The sequence below is a fragment of the Penicillium manginii genome (genome assembly GCF_028828005.1).
Source record: "Penicillium manginii strain IBT 31320 chromosome Unknown utg000002l:1.0-5564898.0:1.0-5567710.0, whole genome shotgun sequence".
Lineage (NCBI taxonomy): Eukaryota > Fungi > Ascomycota > Eurotiomycetes > Eurotiales > Aspergillaceae > Penicillium > Penicillium manginii.
Window position 1 is genome coordinate 2,665,056 of NW_026643103.1, and position 20,148 is coordinate 2,685,203.

General features: G+C 48.1%; 7 protein-coding genes across 7 annotated transcripts; 3 read left to right on the forward strand and 4 right to left on the reverse strand.

Moving 5' to 3' along the window:
• Positions 1–3,699: 3,699 nt before the first annotated feature.
• Positions 3,700–3,960, reverse strand: N7533_002252 (uncharacterized protein; the record flags this gene model as incomplete). Its single annotated transcript, XM_057098902.1, has 1 exon — positions 3,700–3,960. One exon carries the CDS (start codon positions 3,958–3,960, stop codon positions 3,700–3,702), a length of 261 nt encoding a protein of 86 aa, XP_056964038.1.
• Positions 3,961–5,312: 1,352 nt separating this feature from the next.
• On the reverse strand, positions 5,313–5,843 carry N7533_002253 (uncharacterized protein; the record flags this gene model as incomplete). Its single annotated transcript, XM_057098903.1, has 1 exon — positions 5,313–5,843. One exon carries the CDS (start codon positions 5,841–5,843, stop codon positions 5,313–5,315), a length of 531 nt encoding a protein of 176 aa, XP_056964039.1.
• A 1,248-nt stretch (positions 5,844–7,091) lies between these two features.
• Positions 7,092–8,777, forward strand: N7533_002254 (Zn(II)2Cys6 transcription factor domain-containing protein; the record flags this gene model as incomplete). Its single annotated transcript, XM_057098904.1, has 4 exons — positions 7,092–7,151; positions 7,221–7,760; positions 7,815–7,952; positions 8,001–8,777. The coding sequence occupies 4 exons, from the start codon at positions 7,092–7,094 to the stop codon at positions 8,775–8,777; spliced, it is 1,515 nt and encodes a 504-aa protein (XP_056964040.1).
• Positions 8,747–9,339, reverse strand: N7533_002255 (uncharacterized protein; the record flags this gene model as incomplete). Its single annotated transcript, XM_057098905.1, has 3 exons — positions 8,747–8,982; positions 9,075–9,126; positions 9,199–9,339. The coding sequence occupies 3 exons, from the start codon at positions 9,337–9,339 to the stop codon at positions 8,747–8,749; spliced, it is 429 nt and encodes a 142-aa protein (XP_056964041.1).
• An 875-nt stretch (positions 9,340–10,214) lies between these two features.
• N7533_002256 (uncharacterized protein) lies at positions 10,215–10,672 on the forward strand (the record flags this gene model as incomplete). Its single annotated transcript, XM_057098906.1, has 2 exons — positions 10,215–10,543; positions 10,600–10,672. 2 exons carry the CDS (start codon positions 10,215–10,217, stop codon positions 10,670–10,672), a joined length of 402 nt encoding a protein of 133 aa, XP_056964042.1.
• A 646-nt stretch (positions 10,673–11,318) lies between these two features.
• On the reverse strand, positions 11,319–14,449 carry sha1 (putative calmodulin-binding protein Sha1; the record flags this gene model as incomplete). The annotated part of the gene is made up of 2 exons (XM_057098907.1): positions 11,319–11,689; positions 11,743–14,449. The coding sequence occupies 2 exons, from the start codon at positions 14,447–14,449 to the stop codon at positions 11,319–11,321; spliced, it is 3,078 nt and encodes a 1,025-aa protein (XP_056964043.1).
• Positions 14,450–15,646: 1,197 nt separating this feature from the next.
• Positions 15,647–19,422, forward strand: N7533_002258 (uncharacterized protein; the record flags this gene model as incomplete). Its single annotated transcript, XM_057098908.1, has 10 exons — positions 15,647–15,695; positions 15,762–15,958; positions 16,027–16,508; positions 16,564–17,015; positions 17,067–17,714; positions 18,447–18,487; positions 18,552–18,815; positions 18,880–18,982; positions 19,065–19,351; positions 19,405–19,422. The coding sequence occupies 10 exons, from the start codon at positions 15,647–15,649 to the stop codon at positions 19,420–19,422; spliced, it is 2,541 nt and encodes an 846-aa protein (XP_056964044.1).
• Positions 19,423–20,148: the final 726 nt, after the last annotated feature.

The following is a 20,148-nucleotide window of genomic DNA, read 5'->3' on the forward strand; positions in this document are numbered from 1 at the left end:
AGCTGGAAGCTGCCCAATGAGGCTCACAGAGAACTCAGCCACTTGCGATTGCATTATGCAGCGATCGCCTGAAGGAACTTGAACCCTGGAACGCTTACTATATTAAGACTTGCTCAATATGTAAACTGAGAGCTGCTGCCTGTGCTTTGAGCTTCATTCGTGTTGATTACGAGAGTCATGTTCTGTACCTAGGTATCAACCCAACCGAACTATATCATACGGAGTTACGACTCTTCATCTCGCCGACATTGACGATAGTCAGGATCGGCAAGCGACCGGCAACATGGTTGGCCACCGCGACAGGTCATCGGGCCTTACCCGTGCGAGAATAGCTTGCCAATGACAGATCCGGATCATTGTAGCACGAATCACTATTCTTACTTTTACCGCGGAATTCATTCCCCCGTCCTATGACTGACTGCTTCCTCATGTAACCGTCCTCGAGCAACTGACTATATACACGCATCGGACAAGCCCGGGCCCTTTGTGCCTTTCCCTTCCCGACGTTCAAAGAAGAGGAGACTAAGTTAAGTTCGCGCACTGGTCATCCCCCCTTCAAGAAATTCACATATTTATCCGACGCGACCGTACGCTGACGGCATGGCTTGCGATCCTCGACCAGTCCAATCGCTGACCGGGTGGATCGATAACTGTACAATCCCTGCCCCCCCCATGATGAAAGAGATGTCGATAGAGGAAGGTGGATCGAGGGTGATATCATTCCAATCACCAAAGGCGGAGCCACGTAGGGGCCACGCCACGGGGCGACTGGCATGGCGGAGGCGTCACTTTATTTGATCCTCAACTGACGACAAGCAATGATATGAATTGGAAACAGTTTCAAGTCCCACTGATATTCTTACTATTTACCATCTCCGTCTATGCTAGTGGCGGATTAAAGCATTCTCGAAACGGACACTCCCGACAGAGGTGGATTCGGCGAACAAATGACTGATAAGTCATTCTTTCATCCTTTGTACATCGCCGGAGAACAGCTGTCCGCGAAAAATCACTCATTGTCTGTGTATGTACTATCAAAGGAGCGGCTGTCTGTGATCTGTTAGGTCGATGCACGATCTAAAACAAGCGGTCTGGTGCTAAGACGTTCACTAATGATTTCCAATTCGATGGAGCTCGCCGCTGATGTCATTCCTAAAGAGTTTTATGGATATTGAAATGTTTCAAGTCAATGCTATTACATAGCTCATTGTATGAAATGTCACTGAAAATCAACCCCATCGGATGTCTATTTTTGTTGCTTCAGGCGTCTTTGGAAGGCACCTTTCGGGGTTGAGATCGGCCTGAAATGGGGCCATTTACGTCATACCCAGCCTCGACATTTTGCTGTTTATAGGAGCTCAGGCAAACATATGACCTAATAGTGCACACTAGATATTCTCCAGCGCTTGCTTACTCGACTTTATCACTTACCTGGGTATTGACCATAATCCTCTATGTTGTAGGAGAAACGAACTCTTACAAATACAGTCTCCGATGTCTTTTTTAACCTTCATCATACCTTAAGGTAGTAATTTATGCATTTGTATACTAGTAGAATGCTAAAAGAGGAAATTTGGTTGCTGCCACTAGATTAGTTCAGCCCCAGAAATATTATCCATTACTTTAGCCTAGCACACGTTTCATGGCCCTCAGCCATTATCCACTCACATAATTTGAATTGGGACTTCATATTTTCTTAATAGCGACGTAAAGAGGGTTATTTTGATGGGGGTTTTCTAGGGCTAGACCTGGACGAGTTCTTGAGAAGACCAAACTGCATTGAATCTCCATATAAAGCGTTACACCCCTGTCTATAATGATGTTTGAAGAATGCGAAACAATTGAATTCGTGAATTTTGACGACTCTTAGTCTATTGCCAGCCTCAAAAGGTCGCTGCGTGTTTAATAATCACAATTGTTTCCTGCAATTTTGTCGAGAATGGCGATGCTGTGTACATAATTCCCTTAAACCCCCGCTTATTGACTGTTGACAACCGAGAGAGGACATTGGAAATTGAGCACTGTCACTTGAGCAAAAGTAGACAGTCTTAGGCAGAAATTTAAGGAGAAGAACAAACGTGATGCTTGACTGTCAACGATTGAGTAAATACAGGTGCGTTCGCCCGGGCAAATTTCACCCCTTCTTTTCTTATAACTATCTACTCTCAATGCTGCCTGCAAGCCTCCTGAGGGTATTGATAAGACTGAGTCGCCAATTTTCGACTGCTAGGGCATAACAAAGTAAATGTAATTCAAGACACTAATTATGAGACCAGACCCCTTCTACGTAGAAAGACCTTCATTATTGAATGCGAGGGCAGAGTATCAGCCATTCCCGATGAAGTGATCATAAAAGCTCCATAGGGTAGATGTCAGCATGTGGATTGAAAGGCCACGCCAGCGCTTCAGGTAAGTGCATATGTTTCAGGTGCAAAAGAGAAGTGTTCAGGGCGTCCAGGGGAAGGGGCTGAAGAGTAGGGCGGCAAGAGAGTATTCTCGAACGAATCCCAAAAGAAATGGGTGAATACGGACATACCACAGGATTTGCATCTGGTCACCCAATATAACACTAAGTGACCGGCATGTAGCTTCGATTCGGTCAGTAGTAGTAGTCGGGTGGGTGTCGCGAGAGTTAGAAATGGGAAAGAGCCGCTCTTCCGTCGCGGGGTGAGTATGGGAGTGCAATTGATAGGGCGAGAGATCACCCTCTGTCGTGTGGCGGCCGCATTGACCGACTATATGGCCCATATCCATGGATTGTAGTTACTGCCTACATACGTAGTGCAAGTTCCAGCGCTTGAAGCCGGAACTTGATTGGGGCAAATTAAATGAGGCTCCATGTAGTAAGCACTTGGTTCAAATTTAGACTACTTCACATTCAAAACATTCATCTATGCGCCAAAGAGACAGGAACCGGCAGTGGGTTATATTTGCTTACGAAAATGGTGAAGTGGTCAAAATGAGACCGTTACCGATTTTCGAAATATCCTTTTGTCTTTGACTTTTCCCCTTCACCATTTTTTCCACAGGTTAACTATCGCCGTGGGGCTAGAAAAGTCACCATTCAAGCCCAATCGAAATCGATCTTTTCTGCTGGTTCGACTTACTCGCACAGTGGACTCGAGGAAGGAAATATTTGAAGAATCCGCACACACCTAACGGAGAATCAAGAAAGACATTATGAGATCAGGGAAGGGTTTGCTCGCGCTTATTCTCATACTCTGCTCTCGATTCGCGAAGGTGACATGTGCGGATTTAGTTGGCACATTCACTTACCCAGTCGAGAATGGACTTATTTTCTACAACGGAGAAACTATTGATGTCAGCTGGACATCGACATTGAGCAACGCAAGCCTCTATCTCTTCTGCCGTTATGAGATTGACTCAGTTTGGAACACTAAACCAAGTATGAAAACCTGCTCGACTAGGCACCAGATACTAGAGAAGTACTCCATACTACGCAGAGAATTAGAGATGCTAACAGCTCTTTCTTCATTTTGAAGTTTCAAATATTGGACTTGTTGATTCAAATGGTAGCAAAAAAGTTTATGTCGAGGTTGCGAAATCATCAAACTATTGCTGGTTCAATTTATTCAAGACAGGCGACAATTCGGACGGTGTCAATAGCGTGACTTTCCTCATCTCCTCCGACGTCCATAGTGGGACCATAATAGGCCTCTCAGATGTGGCGACCACGAGCTATGCTGTATTCGGTGTACCAACTGGTCCGGTCACAGCAGCAACAACAGCAGCAGCAGGGACATCAACATCAACATCAACATCAACAGCAACAGCAACAGCCATAAAGACAGACATAACCAGCAATGCAGCTATTTCCACAACAGAGAATTCTTCCACAAATCCTGACACGGCATCTAGCGGGCAGTCTAGCAGAGATCTTAGCACAACAGCAAAGGCTGGGATTGGGGCTGGCGTTGGTGTCGCATCGTTGATGGTCATCGGTGCATTTATAATCTGGTTTTTGAGGCGAAAACGACGGGACGGGCAAGTCTTTTATGAAGGACAGCGAGGGACGTCAACGGAGAAAAATATGTTAGTGGATGTAGCAAGAATTGGAGCGACGAAAGGAGGAACATGGCAGCCTGGCACTATCCATGAAATGAGGGACAATCAACGCCCATTCGAGCTCCATGCGAGCACTGGGCCGCACAATGGGCATCGTGCAGAGCTAGATGGGTGATTATCCCACTTTTCAGAGTAATTTTCCCATTAAGATGATTTACACTCTCAGTTTGCTTCAGGAGAACTTTCGAGGCTATGATAGCTACTTGCATGGCTTAAGGCCTGCTGAAGTGTGGTGATCTGTAACTATACTACATTGGCTCAAAGAAAATAAAAGATCTTGTTCAAGCGTTGGTAATGAATCAGTTGGCTAGCGTCAAATCAAAACCTCTGGCCTGGTTGACCTTTGTCCAATGCTCTAGCATTGCATATCATCGAAAACAACATCCAATTAATACTTTGAATCTCAAGCAAGACTTTTGGAATCCGCATCCTATTCGGAGGAGCATGAGAGGATTGACCATGGCTGCACTCTGGAACATTCCCAAGCAAAAGTAGAAGTTCATGCAAGAGCACAATTCAACGAATATTTCAAGACTTTTGGAGGGAGAACTGGTTTACTTCAAACTACAGAAGAAATAGCAGAGTAAGAACTCTTCCAAAGAATGACCCCTAGTCTTAGCAGAGATGAGACCGAGCTATGGCTCAAAACCTCTTTCGGGAAGCTCAATCAGCGTTCTTCATTGTGGACGAACGCTCTAGCAGATATCAGTGCTGTGGAAGAGATGATTCAACGGCCAAATTTGAGATTTGAGTTACTTCTACATAGGAGCTTCGGAGAAAATAGGAATCTTGGAAGCAGAATGAAATGTGCGAATATAACTGCCATGGTAGGCCCGGATATTAGCGTGTTTTTGTTTGCTTAATTGCTCGATTTGCTTCATCTTGTTTAGATTGACTGTTAGGGGCTCATAAAATATGTCGAATTATTATTATTGTGCCTACTAGATTCCGTATTGTTTCCTCTCTATAATCGAGTAGAAACACGAAGTGACACTGTCAGGAGCTGAACATTCAAGCAACAGTTCCTCCCGCAGACACAACTCATGATTCGAGCGTCAATAGATGCACCTACTACTAGATATTAGAATTATAACATATTATTGTCTCTCGGACAAGGCTAAAGATTGGTGGCTCGTTGGAAACTTTCTGGGGCTTGAACAGAGATTCTGGCTCGTCATCTGGACTCAGAAGAAGGAATGTGTCGGGGATGATCAATCACGCGGTCTTTAATCAGTTAATAGTATTTCTAGACATTCTGGGTGAATGTACCTCAAGAACGAATCATGGGAGGCGTCCCAATGGCTTGATGAAGAAGGGCAGTAGTTTTGCTTTTTGAAATGCGCATTGGCAGATCCTGCTGAAAACCACGCCAATTCGAGACGGTTTAGGGTCTCGCAGAGAAGGCGATAGGGTAGTCCTTGATTCGGGTTGGAATTCGGCCGAAGATCCCCCAATATCTCGCGAGAAACCTGGGACATCCTCGCTGTATGCAATGGCTTCAAAGCCATCATTCTGGAGAACGTCCACACTGTAACAATACCGGCGACGAAAGCAGTTGAGTTCTTCTTGAGCTGTGCAATGTGGGCCCGCTTTTGAGCAGGAGTTAGAGAATAAGAATGAGAACGAATCGTGGTCTCCGAGCTATCGTCTCGTGCTGGTCGCAGACGACCAGCAAGAGGGCGTGAGCATTCATCTTCGCAGAGACGCCGAACGCTCAGATTGTGGACAGGCTGGAGCATTCGAATCGCCTTAAGCATCGAGCGTGTGGAGAGTGGAACGTTCTATTTCAGGGCAACTTGAAGTTGAGTGATTCGTTGTGATGGGGCTTAGCTGAGAATTTTTCGGAGGTTCAAGTTAGGGCTGATCACATCAGAGACAAAGTTGATGGCTGAAGATCTAGCAAGATTGGCGAATAGAGCATAGGAGCTCTGTAATATAAGAAAAGTCAAATTTGTGGCATAGATTCCATTAAGTTCAATGAAGAGCCCAGGCAGGAGGATCTCGATTCAAGTTCAGAATGAGTTCAGCTGTTCCTGGGTCGAGTTTTCGGTCATTCTAACCGAAAGGACTGAACGCAGCGAAGGGGCAATCGTGTTTGGGTTTATCCTTGTGATACCAGTGAAAAGGATGTAGACATATACCCCCAACTTGACATATCCCACCTGGGCGGTCGGTCAAGCCGTATCCCCTCCTGCTTCTCTGCTTCAGAATGAGAACTTGAACATATTCCGAGGGGAAAATGCCCGAGCAAATCTTCTCCACGACTTTGAATGACATCTCAAACGCATCGCCCATGCCGATGGTTGAGAGGGGGATCTGGGGAAAGTAGTTGAATTGTCTGCAGTGCCAGTGTAATGCCTGATTTGAACGAGTCAGTCATTTAACTTGGCCACAAAGAGAACACTCTTACTATTGTGGGGATCATCAAGAACTCCATCGCTAACTCCGAATAGGTGGGAAACGAAGTTCAAGTTCCTTGGATCTCAGAGATTTGGATACAAGATGGGCAGCTTTGGAGATTGACAGGAGCAAAAATCGAGGCAATGGGCCTTGCAAAACTACGAGTAGTATTACTGGTAAACATGACATCCATTAGGAAAGAGCATTCCTGATCACCCTTTTAGGAAGGTAATGCAACCCTCAGTCGCTGACGGAAACCACTCCAATTATTCACAAGGAAGGCGCGGGGCGGTAGAGATCTACTACTAGTACTCGTAGTACCGTGACCTAGGTATGTCTATTCCCTGCCCTAGTTGTTAGTATCCACCTACTCGGTTATGCATTTATTTTAACAAATGCTGTGAGATAAACAAATTTTGCGGCTCTGCTTTGCCTCGTATAGTTCGTGACTTGTACGTTCATAGTATACTGGCTGCGAATATTTCAGACCGACCCTCACCGAAGGAACGATGATCGACCTGGAAAAGAGACCCGGGGACACAACGCAACCCTGGCAGTTATTCTCCTTTCTGTGAGTATCAATCATAGTCATAAACCCATCTATAATGCCTGGCGCTCCGTGGCGATCTCAAGGATGCAACACATGCCGAAAGAGGAAGGTCAAGGTAAGTAAAGCTGGAGAAGGAACAGCAACTTGAAGACTGTCGCAGCAAGCCTAATGGTTCATTCCATAGTGTGACCTTCAACGACCCGAGTGCGCTCGATGTCTGCGGGGTGGCCATCATTGCAAGGGTTATGATCGAACAGCCAAATTCATCCATACATTTGTGGAACCCAATGATCCACAGACGCTTGAGATTCAGCAAAAGCCAAAGAGATCCAGGAACAAGTTACAGCCGCCACCCGCTAATGTTCCTACAATCGTCGTCGTCAATGTAAATGCTCAGATTCGGTCTCAATTATTTTCGGTATTCATTGATTCCTACGTACCGTCTTCCGCCTCGGGACAGATCTCATTTCGATGCCAAAGATCGTCCAATTTGATCGAGTCTTTCCCATCATTAATGGATCGACCGAGGAGTCAACTACTAGACAGAGCAATTGCGGCCCTTGCATCGGTTTTTGTGGGGAAGAAATTCAACGATGAGCGAATGATCAATAACGGAATCAGAATCTACAACCAAGCCATACAAATCTTCGTTCGTTTGATACCGCGCTCGGACCTTCCTGTTCAGGAGGTTCTCTGCGCCAACCTTGTATTCCAACTATACGAAGTGAGTCCTCCCTGCGTCTTAGTTTCATCAATTGAAGTATCTGACATTACCCAGCTTATTAACTGCTCATCTGGGTTTTCTGGGTGGATGGCACACATGGAGGGTGCCAATGCCGTTCTCGCTCGACATCATCAGAAACTGGAAGGAGACCAGATGTCCAAGATGCTGCTACGTCACCTGAAACTGGCAAATGTAAGTAGATCTCTATTTAATCGATTCCTAACTAACTCGATGTCCTAGATCTTTCATGCAATTGGAAAATCCAAATCTGCTCTAGCCTCTTGTCCGATGTGGCAAATGCTAACACCCCTCGAAAATGACAACGACCTGATCGACGAGATCATCGATATTCTAATGCATTGTACAGTCCTTGTAGAGCTTGTGGGTGGTGCGCGATCTGAGCGGGAGACTCGAAGACTGAAGAAATTATGCTGGAGACTAAAACACCGGACCGATTCGTGGTACGAACAATTACGATCATTATTCGGAGATCCCCTCTATACAAGCATTCCAGACGAAACCGATATTGCTCGTTCTGGAAGAATTAAAGCAATTTATACCAGTCGATACCAATTTCCCGCCGTGGAGATTGCCGAAGCACATTCCCTCTACTGGGCAGCTCAACTTATCACCTATTCCCTCCTTTTTGGACTCGAGCTCCTTGGGGGATCCTTCGCCCAGCACGGAACACCCCTCTCTATCCAATCAGGATATCCAAGCAACACAAACTCCAAAGAGTCTGAGCTATACATGGAAGAGGCTGAATTCTGCGCTGATCAGATCTGCCGTGGCGTGGCGTATTTGATACAACCAGACATGCACATACTCGGCGGAGAGAATTTGCTCTTCCCGGTAGCTATGGCTGCCCAGTTCTTCCATGGAAACGGATTCCATGATAAGTACGAATGGTGCCAGGAAGTTTTTATTGCGTTGGAGTCCCTTGGGATAGGTCTCTCTCACGTGTTGCAGGGAACACCATGGTCAGACTATAAATCCGGCCAAGCAAGAACATTATAATACATAGAGGAGAAATATAAAAAGAAGGCCAAGACAACAATTGTGGCAAACTCTAAACCAGCAGAATTGCGTATGAGGGACAGGCCGCGGCCATTACTTGCCTCACCAACCTGGACCACCGCCACCAGGGGGACCGGGGGGACTGGGGGGTCCATCATCTCCGCAGCAGCACTCGCAGCATTCAAAGCAGCAGAGACCAGCACAGCTAAATGGGAAGAAAAATTAGCACCAATGCCCGATATTGTTTTGCATGAGACTCGGATTTGAGAAATTGCACTCACATTCCGCAGCAGATACCCTCACCCGCACCTCCACCCCGCATATGAACATCCATAGATTGAGACGCTCCCTATCATAATGATCAGCTACTGAAAATTCCCCGGGGAAGAATTGAATCGGCTCTGGGCCAGGGTGCACATACTGGCTGCTCTGTGATAGTGTTGCTCATCTTAGGGGCCGATGGGCTGGTTGGTTGTTGCATAGTGACGGCATTGGCGTCCCACTTTCTCTCGGCGCTGGGCCCTTCGGCCGATTGGAACCAGTTCTTGATGGCTTCAAACATGATGTATAGACGGTGATATCTAGTAGATGTATTGAAAAGTGTAGTTTGGAGGATAACTAACAGAATTTAAATGCCTGCGAAATGCCGCCGACTCTCGTCCCTATACATAGATTCCGATTCCGATGCACACAAAGTCCCGAAATTCGATAGCCCAACCTAAACTCGAGACTATTCAACTATGCGTAAGTCTTGCCCCGGGACGCGTCATTCGGCGCTATCTTCGTCTCGAAGTGGGGCCGGCGTAGTGTAGAGTCGCGGGTAGGGCTGGGCCGGATTTGCCGCTGTGAATTTGCTTGCGTGTACTTTGTCGGGACTCTAAGAGATGTCCTCGAAAACTGTTCGGTATATGGCGATGAAATATGCATCTAGATAGAGCAAAATCCAAGGTAATCGGGGTAAAATTAAGATATAACGTGGTGCCGAACCTTAATTGAAGATCGACGATTGGCAATAGTAGCCGACTCAACGATTTCCTTGTCCCACATAGCCAGCGATAGTTTTATTTCTTTAGGCAACCGAATACTCCGCCGTGCCCAGTGAGCTTAGCACAACTCTTGGCATCACTATGAACCTTGGCGTTCCAGTTTAACAACTTGAATCCATTATGTATCCGATAGACCACGCCACCGAGGGGGGCGCATACGAGAACGTCACTGGCAAAGCCACGACGATCAACCACGTAGTGGATATCTCAGTTCCAAGCATTCATCTTCTAAAAGTAGTATTTAAGGGCCTGGGGTACATAGCATCCTCTTTTTCAATCACATTCTCAAATACCTTTACACATTTCAATATGGGTCTCTTCTCACACCACGATCACCACGAACATCATCACGGGCCTCCCCAGGGCGGACCTCCAGGCGGACCTAACCAGCATGGTCCCGGAGGACCTGGGGGCCCAGGGTTTGGAGGTCCTCAAGGTGGTCCTCAAGGTGGCCAAGGAGGATTTGGAGGACCCCAAGGAGGTCCCGGTGGCCCTCATGGCGGTCCCCACGGCGGCCCTGGTGGTCCTGGAGGGTTTGGAGGTCCTCAAGGAGGCCCCGGCGGTCCCGGTGGCCCTGGTGGCCATGGAGGTTTTGGAGGTCCTCAAGGAGGCCCCGGCGGTCCCGGTGGCCCTGGTGGCCATGGAGGTTTTGGAGGCCCCCAAGGAGGTCACGGCGGTCCTCACGGCGGTCCTCAAGGCGGTCCTGGTGGCCCCGGTGGTGTATGTACAAACGTCCTCTTCATTTATCAAGACCTGACTAACATTTCTGGACATAGCGTTGGTAAAGGAACTCAGCTTGAACGACTCGGAACAAACGCAGACATGAGATTGGGAATTGGGATGGGATAGGATGGGGTACATCCGTGATCACTGATCACTGATCAGCTTGATCAATTGCACATACTCCGCGGGCTTGTTGACTCATGTCTTTTCCTTTGCTGTACACCACATTTATCTCCCTCACACCTGCACCTGGCAGGGACGTGGGGTTTATACTATCCACTATATGTCAAATCACCCTTGGAAAGCCAAATGGAGATAACCAAGTATCATTTTTTATGATTTTCCATACCGGTAGGAACTAGGGTAGTAGAATGCAACGATAGTAGTCAGTTACTAATAGTAGTACTAGTATGTTTGAGAACCAGAATCCGAAGGGAACGAGAATCAAGTACTAATAGTAGTATCATATCATTATTAATTGAGATCTTCAGTAGCCTCCCTGTGTATTGCTGCTCTAACAATAAACACATTGAACGAATTGACTGGGGAGCGCAGAGAAAACAGAAACTAAACAAAAGAGGGTATTTGTAAACAGCACCAAAGGTCACAGACCTAGTTTGGTGCCAGGTAAAGGAAACAAAAACGCTGCAATTAATACCCAGTTGCCAAGCAGTCGAAGAATGAATACAAAATCAGGGCTTTCATAATCATCAATATGCTGCGGTACCAAGGGTGATACAATTGTAAAAAGGAAAATAGAGTAGAAAAACGCTCAGAGTTGGAGCCTAGGTGATTTGCCGCTCTGAGGAACAAGTTTGCGTCGTCGTTGATGGCCTGTAGTGTCCTTACGTTTTTGACGAGTCCTGATGTCTCGCCACCAACGAGTGATAACCTCCGTTGCCCAGAGAACCTCACTCTTGGTTTTAACAACAGCCGCGCAGTTGGCAGCAAGATAATGTGCTTTAGCGCGGCGCTGGGTATCTCGCCGGCCCAAGTGAGCTCGCCATGCGCGCTGTAGGACAGTGGCCGCCCGTGTATGCTTTGAGGCGGAGAGTAATCGAGAACATAGAAATGCAAGAGCACCAAGAGTCAAGCTACGGTCGAGAATATGAGAAGATAGTCTCTGAGGAGAGACAAGTTGTGCTGATCTTTATTAGCGCATCCAGAAAATAAATCACCTTCCCGAGCTGACCTACCGAATTGAGAGCTACATCCTAATAGTTTCAGACGCGACTCTAGTGAGAGAGAGCGTAGGGTAGCTGTCGTTCTGCGACCAGTACTTCCGGTGATGTATGGCTCGTATTCATCGACAATGCTTTCGTAAACCTTCCCGTTGGCGAAGCCCGTCGTCATATTGGTAATGGATAACCCTTTCAACATTGCCAGGATTGAAGCCCACTGTTGAAGCATCTGAGCATGTTCATCACCATCGAGTTCGTCGCCGGTGAACCAAATTTCGTTATGGCATCTATCGTATCCGAATAGAGAAACAGCTTTCCGTTTGAGTCTTACAATCTCCTTGGTGGTATCTTCCCAGTCGACCAGACCGGCCAGGCCCCACTTGCTAACGAGCGCCCACAAGAGAGCAATTGTTTTCTCACGATAGCCGTCCACGATGTCTTCAGCCCGAATATCGTGCAAGAACGAGTCAGAACCTTTTATAGAGCTCAAGGCAGAAAGTGCCATTTGCACATTGTAAACTTTTGCGGCTCTGCTGGCGCACGGGTATTTGAGATGCTTTGATAGAGGCAAGTCAGTCTCATCGCCAAGTAGTGACAAGGCTTCTCCTGTATGCAACGTGACCTCGGCTAGATCTTCGACATTAGATCGTACATGTTCCGAAGTAAAGAAAAGCACTTCAACAATTCGTGTCAGCCGAACGCCATCCCTGAGATCCACAGCAATGTTGTTCATCTGATAGTTGTACTCTTCCAACTTGTGTTGCTTGTATGTCAATTGGCAGCCAAGATGGCTCAAAGGCTTAGCAATGTCACCGCAAGAAGGTAGTAACACACGGGCTAAAGCCTGAATCACTTCAGTCGAAGATTTATAGGGAGAATTGGGCGCAAAGAGCTGCCGAGGAAGACTTGTGCCGCGAGTTTGTTTTGCATGGTCTAAAATAACAACAAGGATGATGCTGCGGAGCACGGTTCGACGATAAGCTCTCGCCCGAGTCTCCATTGGGATATCCCTAGAGCCAGGCACCATGTGATCCATGTCATCGTTGCGAAGTAGAAACGAATCAAGAAATCCTTCGAGCTTGCGAATGATGACTTTACGCCCTTTCAAAGTCTTTTCATCGGGCCCGTCAGAGTCACGTTCAAGAAAAGTAGGTCTGTTAGAAACCTTTCGACCGACAACCGTCTCCGCAGCAGCCACTAAGGAACGGAGGTCGTATGATTGAACCCATATGTCGAGAAACTGTCGGCGAAGACCGACATCCTGTTGAAGGCGACCGTACCGGGTGACAAGCTCCTTCGGAATACTCAAAGTTCCACATGATAATGACGCCTGCAGTCTTTTGTGAAGCTGGGCGAAAAATTCGGTATGGTATATTTCAAGCATCTCCAATCGAAGAGTATCAGGTCCACACGAAGTTGAATCACCGTTAGTACATTCTAGCAAAGAGTTGACGAGTTGCGTGATGACAGTCTCCTGGTGGTGTAGCCAATTGTCCTCGTACAGAGCAGGTTTCGCGGTATTCTCGATCAACATTGGATACTCGCGGTTGAGGTTCTTGAGTTTTGAGGAAAGACTTCCAACTTTAGAAGATTGGAGTGATCTGGAGTGGCTAGAGGTGGTAGAGGCGTGAGCATTAAGAGACAGCGAGCTCTTCATTGTTTCCTTCGAGCTAGCCCTGCTAGCCTTTTCTCGAGCAGAGGGTGACCGGGACACCGGGGAATTGTTCTGCCTCTCTCTCAGAATACCGCGGGCAGGTGCATTCTGCCTCGGCGCTTTTGTGGAAGGCTGGATCGCTTTGGCTGTTCTCGCCCGCTGGTCGATATTATGTCGAGTAGAATTCGAGTTAGAGACAATGCTAGCCCGTTTTGGTTTTGGTGGAAACTTTGATTGGGGAGTGTGCTTTTTCTCAATGTCGGCAAGTAGACCGGGTGGAATGTTTTCTTTTCCACCATTCTTGCCAGCAATATCTACTCGTATGGCAGCCTCCTGTGCAATTTTCGCGCTCGGCTGTAGAGGAGCTCTGCGAGCAGATACCGCCATCGATTTTCGAGCTTGGCGCTTTGCAATCTTGGCCTCTAAAGTGCTGACCTGGGTGTCTTCCGGCGTCCTTGAAAGCGTTGTGTTTTGCTGCTTTTTAAGCGGACTGAAGAGCCCCATGAAAACGCTAGCCACGGTGGTGTCATCCGGGGGGATGTAGACAGTATTTCGTCGTACATCTCTCTTTAATGCATCTTTGTGCTCATTTTTGTTGTTGGTATGATGGATGTCGTTGGACTGAGCGACGGTCTTATAGTCGGTCTCCGTTTCATGCTGTTGCGTCTTAGGTTGAACTTCGATGTCTTTCTTATCTGGACGGGAGGGCGGGCTTGAGGCGACGTTGATATTCGGGCGAAAACGTTGGGCTGGCTGAGCAAGCAACGATGATTTGCGTCCCGAGGGCGACTTTGCCAAAGTATTCGGTCTTTTGCGTTTCTCTGCCGGACCGACTGGCCTATTCGTCACATCGCCATGTATTTGGAAAGCTGGGCCGGTACGATTAGCCCGTCGGGAACGAGCCCCAGTCAATATTGGGCCACGAATCTCGGCGGTGAATTCAACTTGTTCCGTAGCTTCGAAGGCCAAGTTACTACCGATGACGCTGTCAAATGTCTCACTGCCACCATACGAGGATCTCGACCTCGATGGGCAAGGAGTGAAAGCTTCCCCGAGGATCCCGGACATGGCGTAGAGATAACCGGTGGCTGCAAGTTAGAGGTGTGGGGGTGATCTATGGATGCATAGATAAGATGAGGAGGAGGAGCTGTGGAGGTAGGTCCCCTGGGTAGATATGGGTGGGCAACCCTTGCAGGATGTTGATCTCGGGGAGAAGCGGTGAGTTGAGTTTGAGTGAGTGTCTTTGGAAGTTCGAAATAGAAGAAGGAATAGAGATTATGACCAGCGAATTTGAAGATAATATCAAGTTTGAGTGACACGACGCGACAATCGCCCACGCGCAGCCCCGCGTGTCTGCGTGCCTCGCCGTGGCTGCCCATTTTGATTGGATCTGTTGACAATCGCCGTTGTCCAGGGCAACTGTGATTACCTCATCACCGCGGGGCATTAGTCACGTGATAGTCATAACTTGGTCCCTTCCTAAACGGGAATAGCTGTCTCACGTGTGATTAGTCATTATGAACGTTCTGCACAAATCCTAAGTACACTACTAGTATTGAGTATAGGTATCTTCTTCCGTACCTGAGTATATAGTATAGTAGTTTACACCCTGTATGAACAATATGTACTTGCTGACAAGAAAAGTGAAATCTAATATTCGTTAGTTATGGATCGGATCCACCGGGCAGTGTACAGTACCTTTACTTATGTACGGAGTACTGCCTGCACTAAGGGTTCGCCGCGGACTCCGACGCAGGTACTTCCGTACTGGTCAGGTCTGGCCTGGTCCCCCCTGGTCCTCCATACTGCAAGGAAAGTTCCCTGCAAGTCTACCAGTAATCCAGTTGATCATAATATTAGAATGTGGTCCAAGAGCCATCTTTCAAGCAACCCGTACCAATCACAATTTAAGAATATCCACGTCCAAATGCAACAAAGCCAACCATGACATCGCGAAAAGGAGGCGAGTGGGTCCTGCCCTAAATTAAACTCTCGTGACCTCTCCTTTCCCCAGACATTCAACGTGGCCTGCTAACTTACATTCCTTGTCCGTTTCACTTATCTATGACCTCAGCTCAGCTTTCTTTGTGACTGGAGAGTGTTGCCCGTCTGACAATGTGCCAGTAGGCGCGCGCCTTACCCCGAAACCGTTACCGATCCCGACCCTCGTTCCCCACGCCACCACTCCTTCTGATCATCACCTCACCAACGCGCCCGCCCCTCCTCCGTTCCATTCCTTGTTTCGCTGCGGAATGAGTACTGGCCATGGAGTCCCTCATATATGAAAATTCGCCTTTGGCCGATTACCTCCAGGGTTTGTGTCTTCCCCGCCGCGCAGACACACCACCGCAAAGGTTCACAGAGGCTGACTTACTTTCAGGAGAGGGAGACCAAGAGGAGAGCTGGCCCGTGGAAGAAACACTCAGTGAGGACGAACAAGCAGCACAGTCTACAAACTTTGCCCCGCGAGGAGCGTCACGCTTTCAAGACCGAGTTCGGAATAAGCTGCCAAAGCCACTGGACCTGAAGAATACGCGTCAGGGAGTGGTTGTTGAGAAGCTCTACGACGCTTGCTCGGTATGATCCTTCCATTGCCATCGTCTAGTCCTCTGTCTCGAAGATGAACTAACGGAGCTACTTGCTAGTCCGCACTCAATGCTCGCCTCGGCCGAGGTGACAATGAGAGATTCTTGGAACAGTTCGGATACGTTATTGTCGCTTCTCAGCTTTTGAACGAACACAGCGCCCCTTCCTATACATCGGCCGCCGATGTTGCGTCCGCGTCGCAACCCGCAGACCTTCCTTCTCTATCCACAACATTCGGACTTTATGGTGCCGTCGTTACAGCCGCGACCTCTTTTTCGATCGTATGGCTACTCCACTGGGGACGCTCAAAGACAGGATCTGGGATCAGCCTCCGAAGATTCGGTGTTCTATTAGTTCTAGTTCCCGTGCTGGGTGTTTTATTCTACGCCTTTGCCAAGAGACAGTGGCTCAAGTTTCTGAGGCACCAAGCGGTGGATGCTGCAGGGACCTTTGTTGGAAACGCACAAGGATTCGACTCGGCTGCATCGGCCTCGGTGGTCTTCATTCAGGAAGTGGAGCTCGTTTCAAGAGGATATAGGATGTAAGATGATCCCCACTTTCATACTTGCTGGAATGCTTATTGACGATCTTTTCAGAAGCACCCCCTTGCCGCCAATCAGTCGGTTCGAAGATCAGGTCCAGACTCGACGCTGCTTGCGACTTCGCCGAGCTGTGTCAGAATGCTTCTGGTCAATGCTTGATCGCTATGTCCAGTCGCAGAATACTTTGCGACCACTAAGTGACGAAGCTAATTTGGCTAAATATTATGATATCTACGACATTGCGCTGGATGATCTCGAAGTGATCGAGGCCAGTCTCTCCCATCGAAATATGGATGATCAATATTCACTGCGCTCTTTACGAGATCTCTTTGGCAAACTTTATAGCATGAGAAAGAGCGTCCTATGCTGTCTGCTTGCACTGAGTGCCGATGGAGGTGGCTCAGATATTACGAGATGGAGTGCCGCTGTGGAGGAAATGCGCGAACTTGCTGCAGTTACAGGGTTGAGTATGACCAAAATGTCTAATATACTCAACGAAGAGGATAGTGAGTTCCCCCTCTCCACTTCTACCCCGATCTCCGGCTGATCTTTCGCAGGGGATACAATTCCTCCATCTCCTCTGCCCTCGATCTCTCCAAGCAAGGAGCACATGCGCGCGCAATTCCGGCGACTCAACTCCTTGTCACAAGGCGTCCGATCCTTGCATGCAAAGATGCACATTATATGCGAGGAGACCAATGCCACTATGGACCACTCTGACCCCAATGACTTCGAGACCACGCTTCTTGCACAGTACGAGGCAATTGGAAGCGATCTCCGAGGACTGCTCCAAGAGTGGGAGACGAGCAAAATTGCCATCATCCACAGCCAAGATCGCCTCAGTGCCACCGACCGCTCGCGGCCTTCAAGCACGACCTTGCCAGTATCGCCCACGCCTAGCCTTGGTGGTGTCACGGCGGTTGAGGGTAGCCCTACTGACGCTCTTAAAGCCTTGAACGGTGACTTCCGGCCGGACCTCACTCACAGCTTTGATGATGAAGAAATATTCGAGGCTGTCGTTCTTCCCACTTCACGAAATAAAAGAGCATCGCTGACTCGGGATGAGCGCCTGGCGCGTGTCCGAGAAGAACGTGTGAGACAAGCAACCGCTCGAGAGAAAGTGGACGCCAACACGAATATGCTCAAGGAATTGGAGATGGTCATCAAACAACGCCCTGGCAACAATTCTTCCAAACGAGTGACAAGTATTTAGGCGACTGCTAGCCTTTCTGCAGCGAACATCGCCCTGCTGTCCTCACTTCCCTCCCGAACCAATGTATGGCTGTTGAATAGCCACCGATTGGAACTGTAACGATACCCTTAATGACCAACATAGAAGGAACCCGGCGAATACGGAGTTTTCAGGGATTCTATTTTTATTTCTTTTTTACTTTCTTTTGTGCACTCCCTATCCAGGACCTATCGATGGCCTGTTCTTTTGACTTCTTTTGTACATCTACAGAGCTCTAGCTCGAATTGTTTTCGCTGTTCTCATATTCAGGTGCTGGGTATTTGGATTTGACTATTGTGTATATTCTCTTTCTCAATTCTTTGATTTTTACTTTCTTTCAGTAAACTAAGGACTCCTATAGTTGGTAGCAAACAGCAATATTTTACTATAAGGCAGAAGTAAAATTGATGCCTGAGGAATCACGCTAACCCAAAGAGGGCATATCGTTTGACGCGGTCGCGGCGCGCGCGTCCCCACACTCGAACGCGATTTGTCTTATATTCAGACCGCTGTCCTTTCTGCCTCTGTCAATCACTCTTCCACGATCATCTTTCCCTGTTCATCACTGTCAAGTCGACGCTACTTCCCGCCTACCCCCCCGGAATCTCTTTACTGTTCATCTAATACCCCTCACAAATACCCCTCTTCACAAGTGCGTCCAGAAATTCCGATTGTGTGCGAATCCTAACTAACACACTGAAAACAGTGTTGGAAGCCCGCCTCGAACAAGCCAGTCTGCTGAAGCGCGTAAGTGATACAATACGAATAAATATCGTATCCTTCGAATGATAACTAACACTCTTGCCATTAGGTCGTCGACGCGATCAAGGACCTGGTCCAGGACTGCAACTTCGACTGCAATGACTCTGGTATCGCCCTCCAGGCCATGGACAACTCCCACGTTGCCCTGGTCTCCATGCTTCTCCGCGCAGAGGGCTTCTCCCCATACCGCTGTGACCGCAACATCGCCCTCGGTATTAACCTTGGCTCCCTGACCAAAGTCCTGCGTGCCGCCCAAAATGAAGATATTCTGACTCTCAAGGCGGAGGACTCCCCCCGATGCCGTCAACCTGATGTTCGAGAGCGCTGAGACCGACCGTCTGAGCGAGTATGATATCAAGCTTATGGACATTGACCAGGAGCACCTGGCCATTCCTGAGACTGACTACGCCGCGTCCGTCGAGATGCCCGCTGCTGAGTTCCAGCGCATCTGCAGAGATCTGAACGCACTGTCCGAGTCTGGTAAGTGAAGTGGTCGACTGATAATGGAGATCGCGTGACAATCGTTGTGAACGACGTACTCATGTTTTTCTTCTCCTCCTAGTTGTCATTGAGGCCAGCAAGGAGGGTGTCAAGTTCTCCTGCCAGGGTGACATCGGTAACGGCTCCGTTACCATTCGCCAGCACACCAACGTCGACAAGCCCGATCAGAATGTTACTATCAACCTCTCCGAACCCGTCGCCCTGACCTTCTCCCTTAAGTACCTTGTCAACTTCTGCAAGGCCTCCAACCTCTCCTCTTCCGTCACACTCCACCTTTCCCAGGAGGTTCCTCTGCTCGTTGAGTACAGCCTCGGTAGCGGTCACCTGCGCTTCTACCTGGCGCCTAAGGTACAGCCCCGCACTCGTCCACATATACGAACCAGACTAATTCAAATCTACAGATCGGTGACGAGGAGTAAAGGACATGACCTAGTCAGTCTAGAAAATACCACACGACGCCCCTATGATAATGGAAAACCTCTGATGGTGGCAATGAATTCTTTTTTTTCTGCGATGTGTCCCGGGAATAGAAGGGACGGCATATTTTTCCAACGATTATTTCGAAATACAATTCGAGCGGTCTAATTTCACTAGGCTTACAAGCTACACCACATTTTCTCCGTATAATTTACAAGTAAAAGTTAAATCCTCAAGCTTCACATAGCTGCTAGACAATTGATTCGTTATTTGAGAGGAAAAAAATGTCTCAAAAATGTCTAGGTCTATGGAACAAAGAAAGCCTACGCGGCAGTCCACTTCAGTTTGTTTTCATCAAGCAAAAACATCCCAAACAGATCCCCCCCCAACATCACCATGACCAACTCGAATCCTAGAAGGAGACCTAGTAGGAACACGGCCCGCAACCCACAATTAGCAAGTCGCCAAAAAAAAATCCATCCAATTCAGCCCCACCCGACGCAGCGCACAGCGCACACGCCAAAGAAATCCGGCAGGAGAGAACAAAGGGAAAACTGACCTGGGAAGAAAAAAAAGTGAAGCACCACCCCCACCAGAATGATCGGAATCGAATGATACCATCCTCTCCCCCTTTATCCCGAAAGAAAAAAAGAAGAAAGAGGAGATAGGTATGCTGCGTATTGCACTAAAGTGTTTTCACACACAATCTCCGCACCGACTCTCCCATG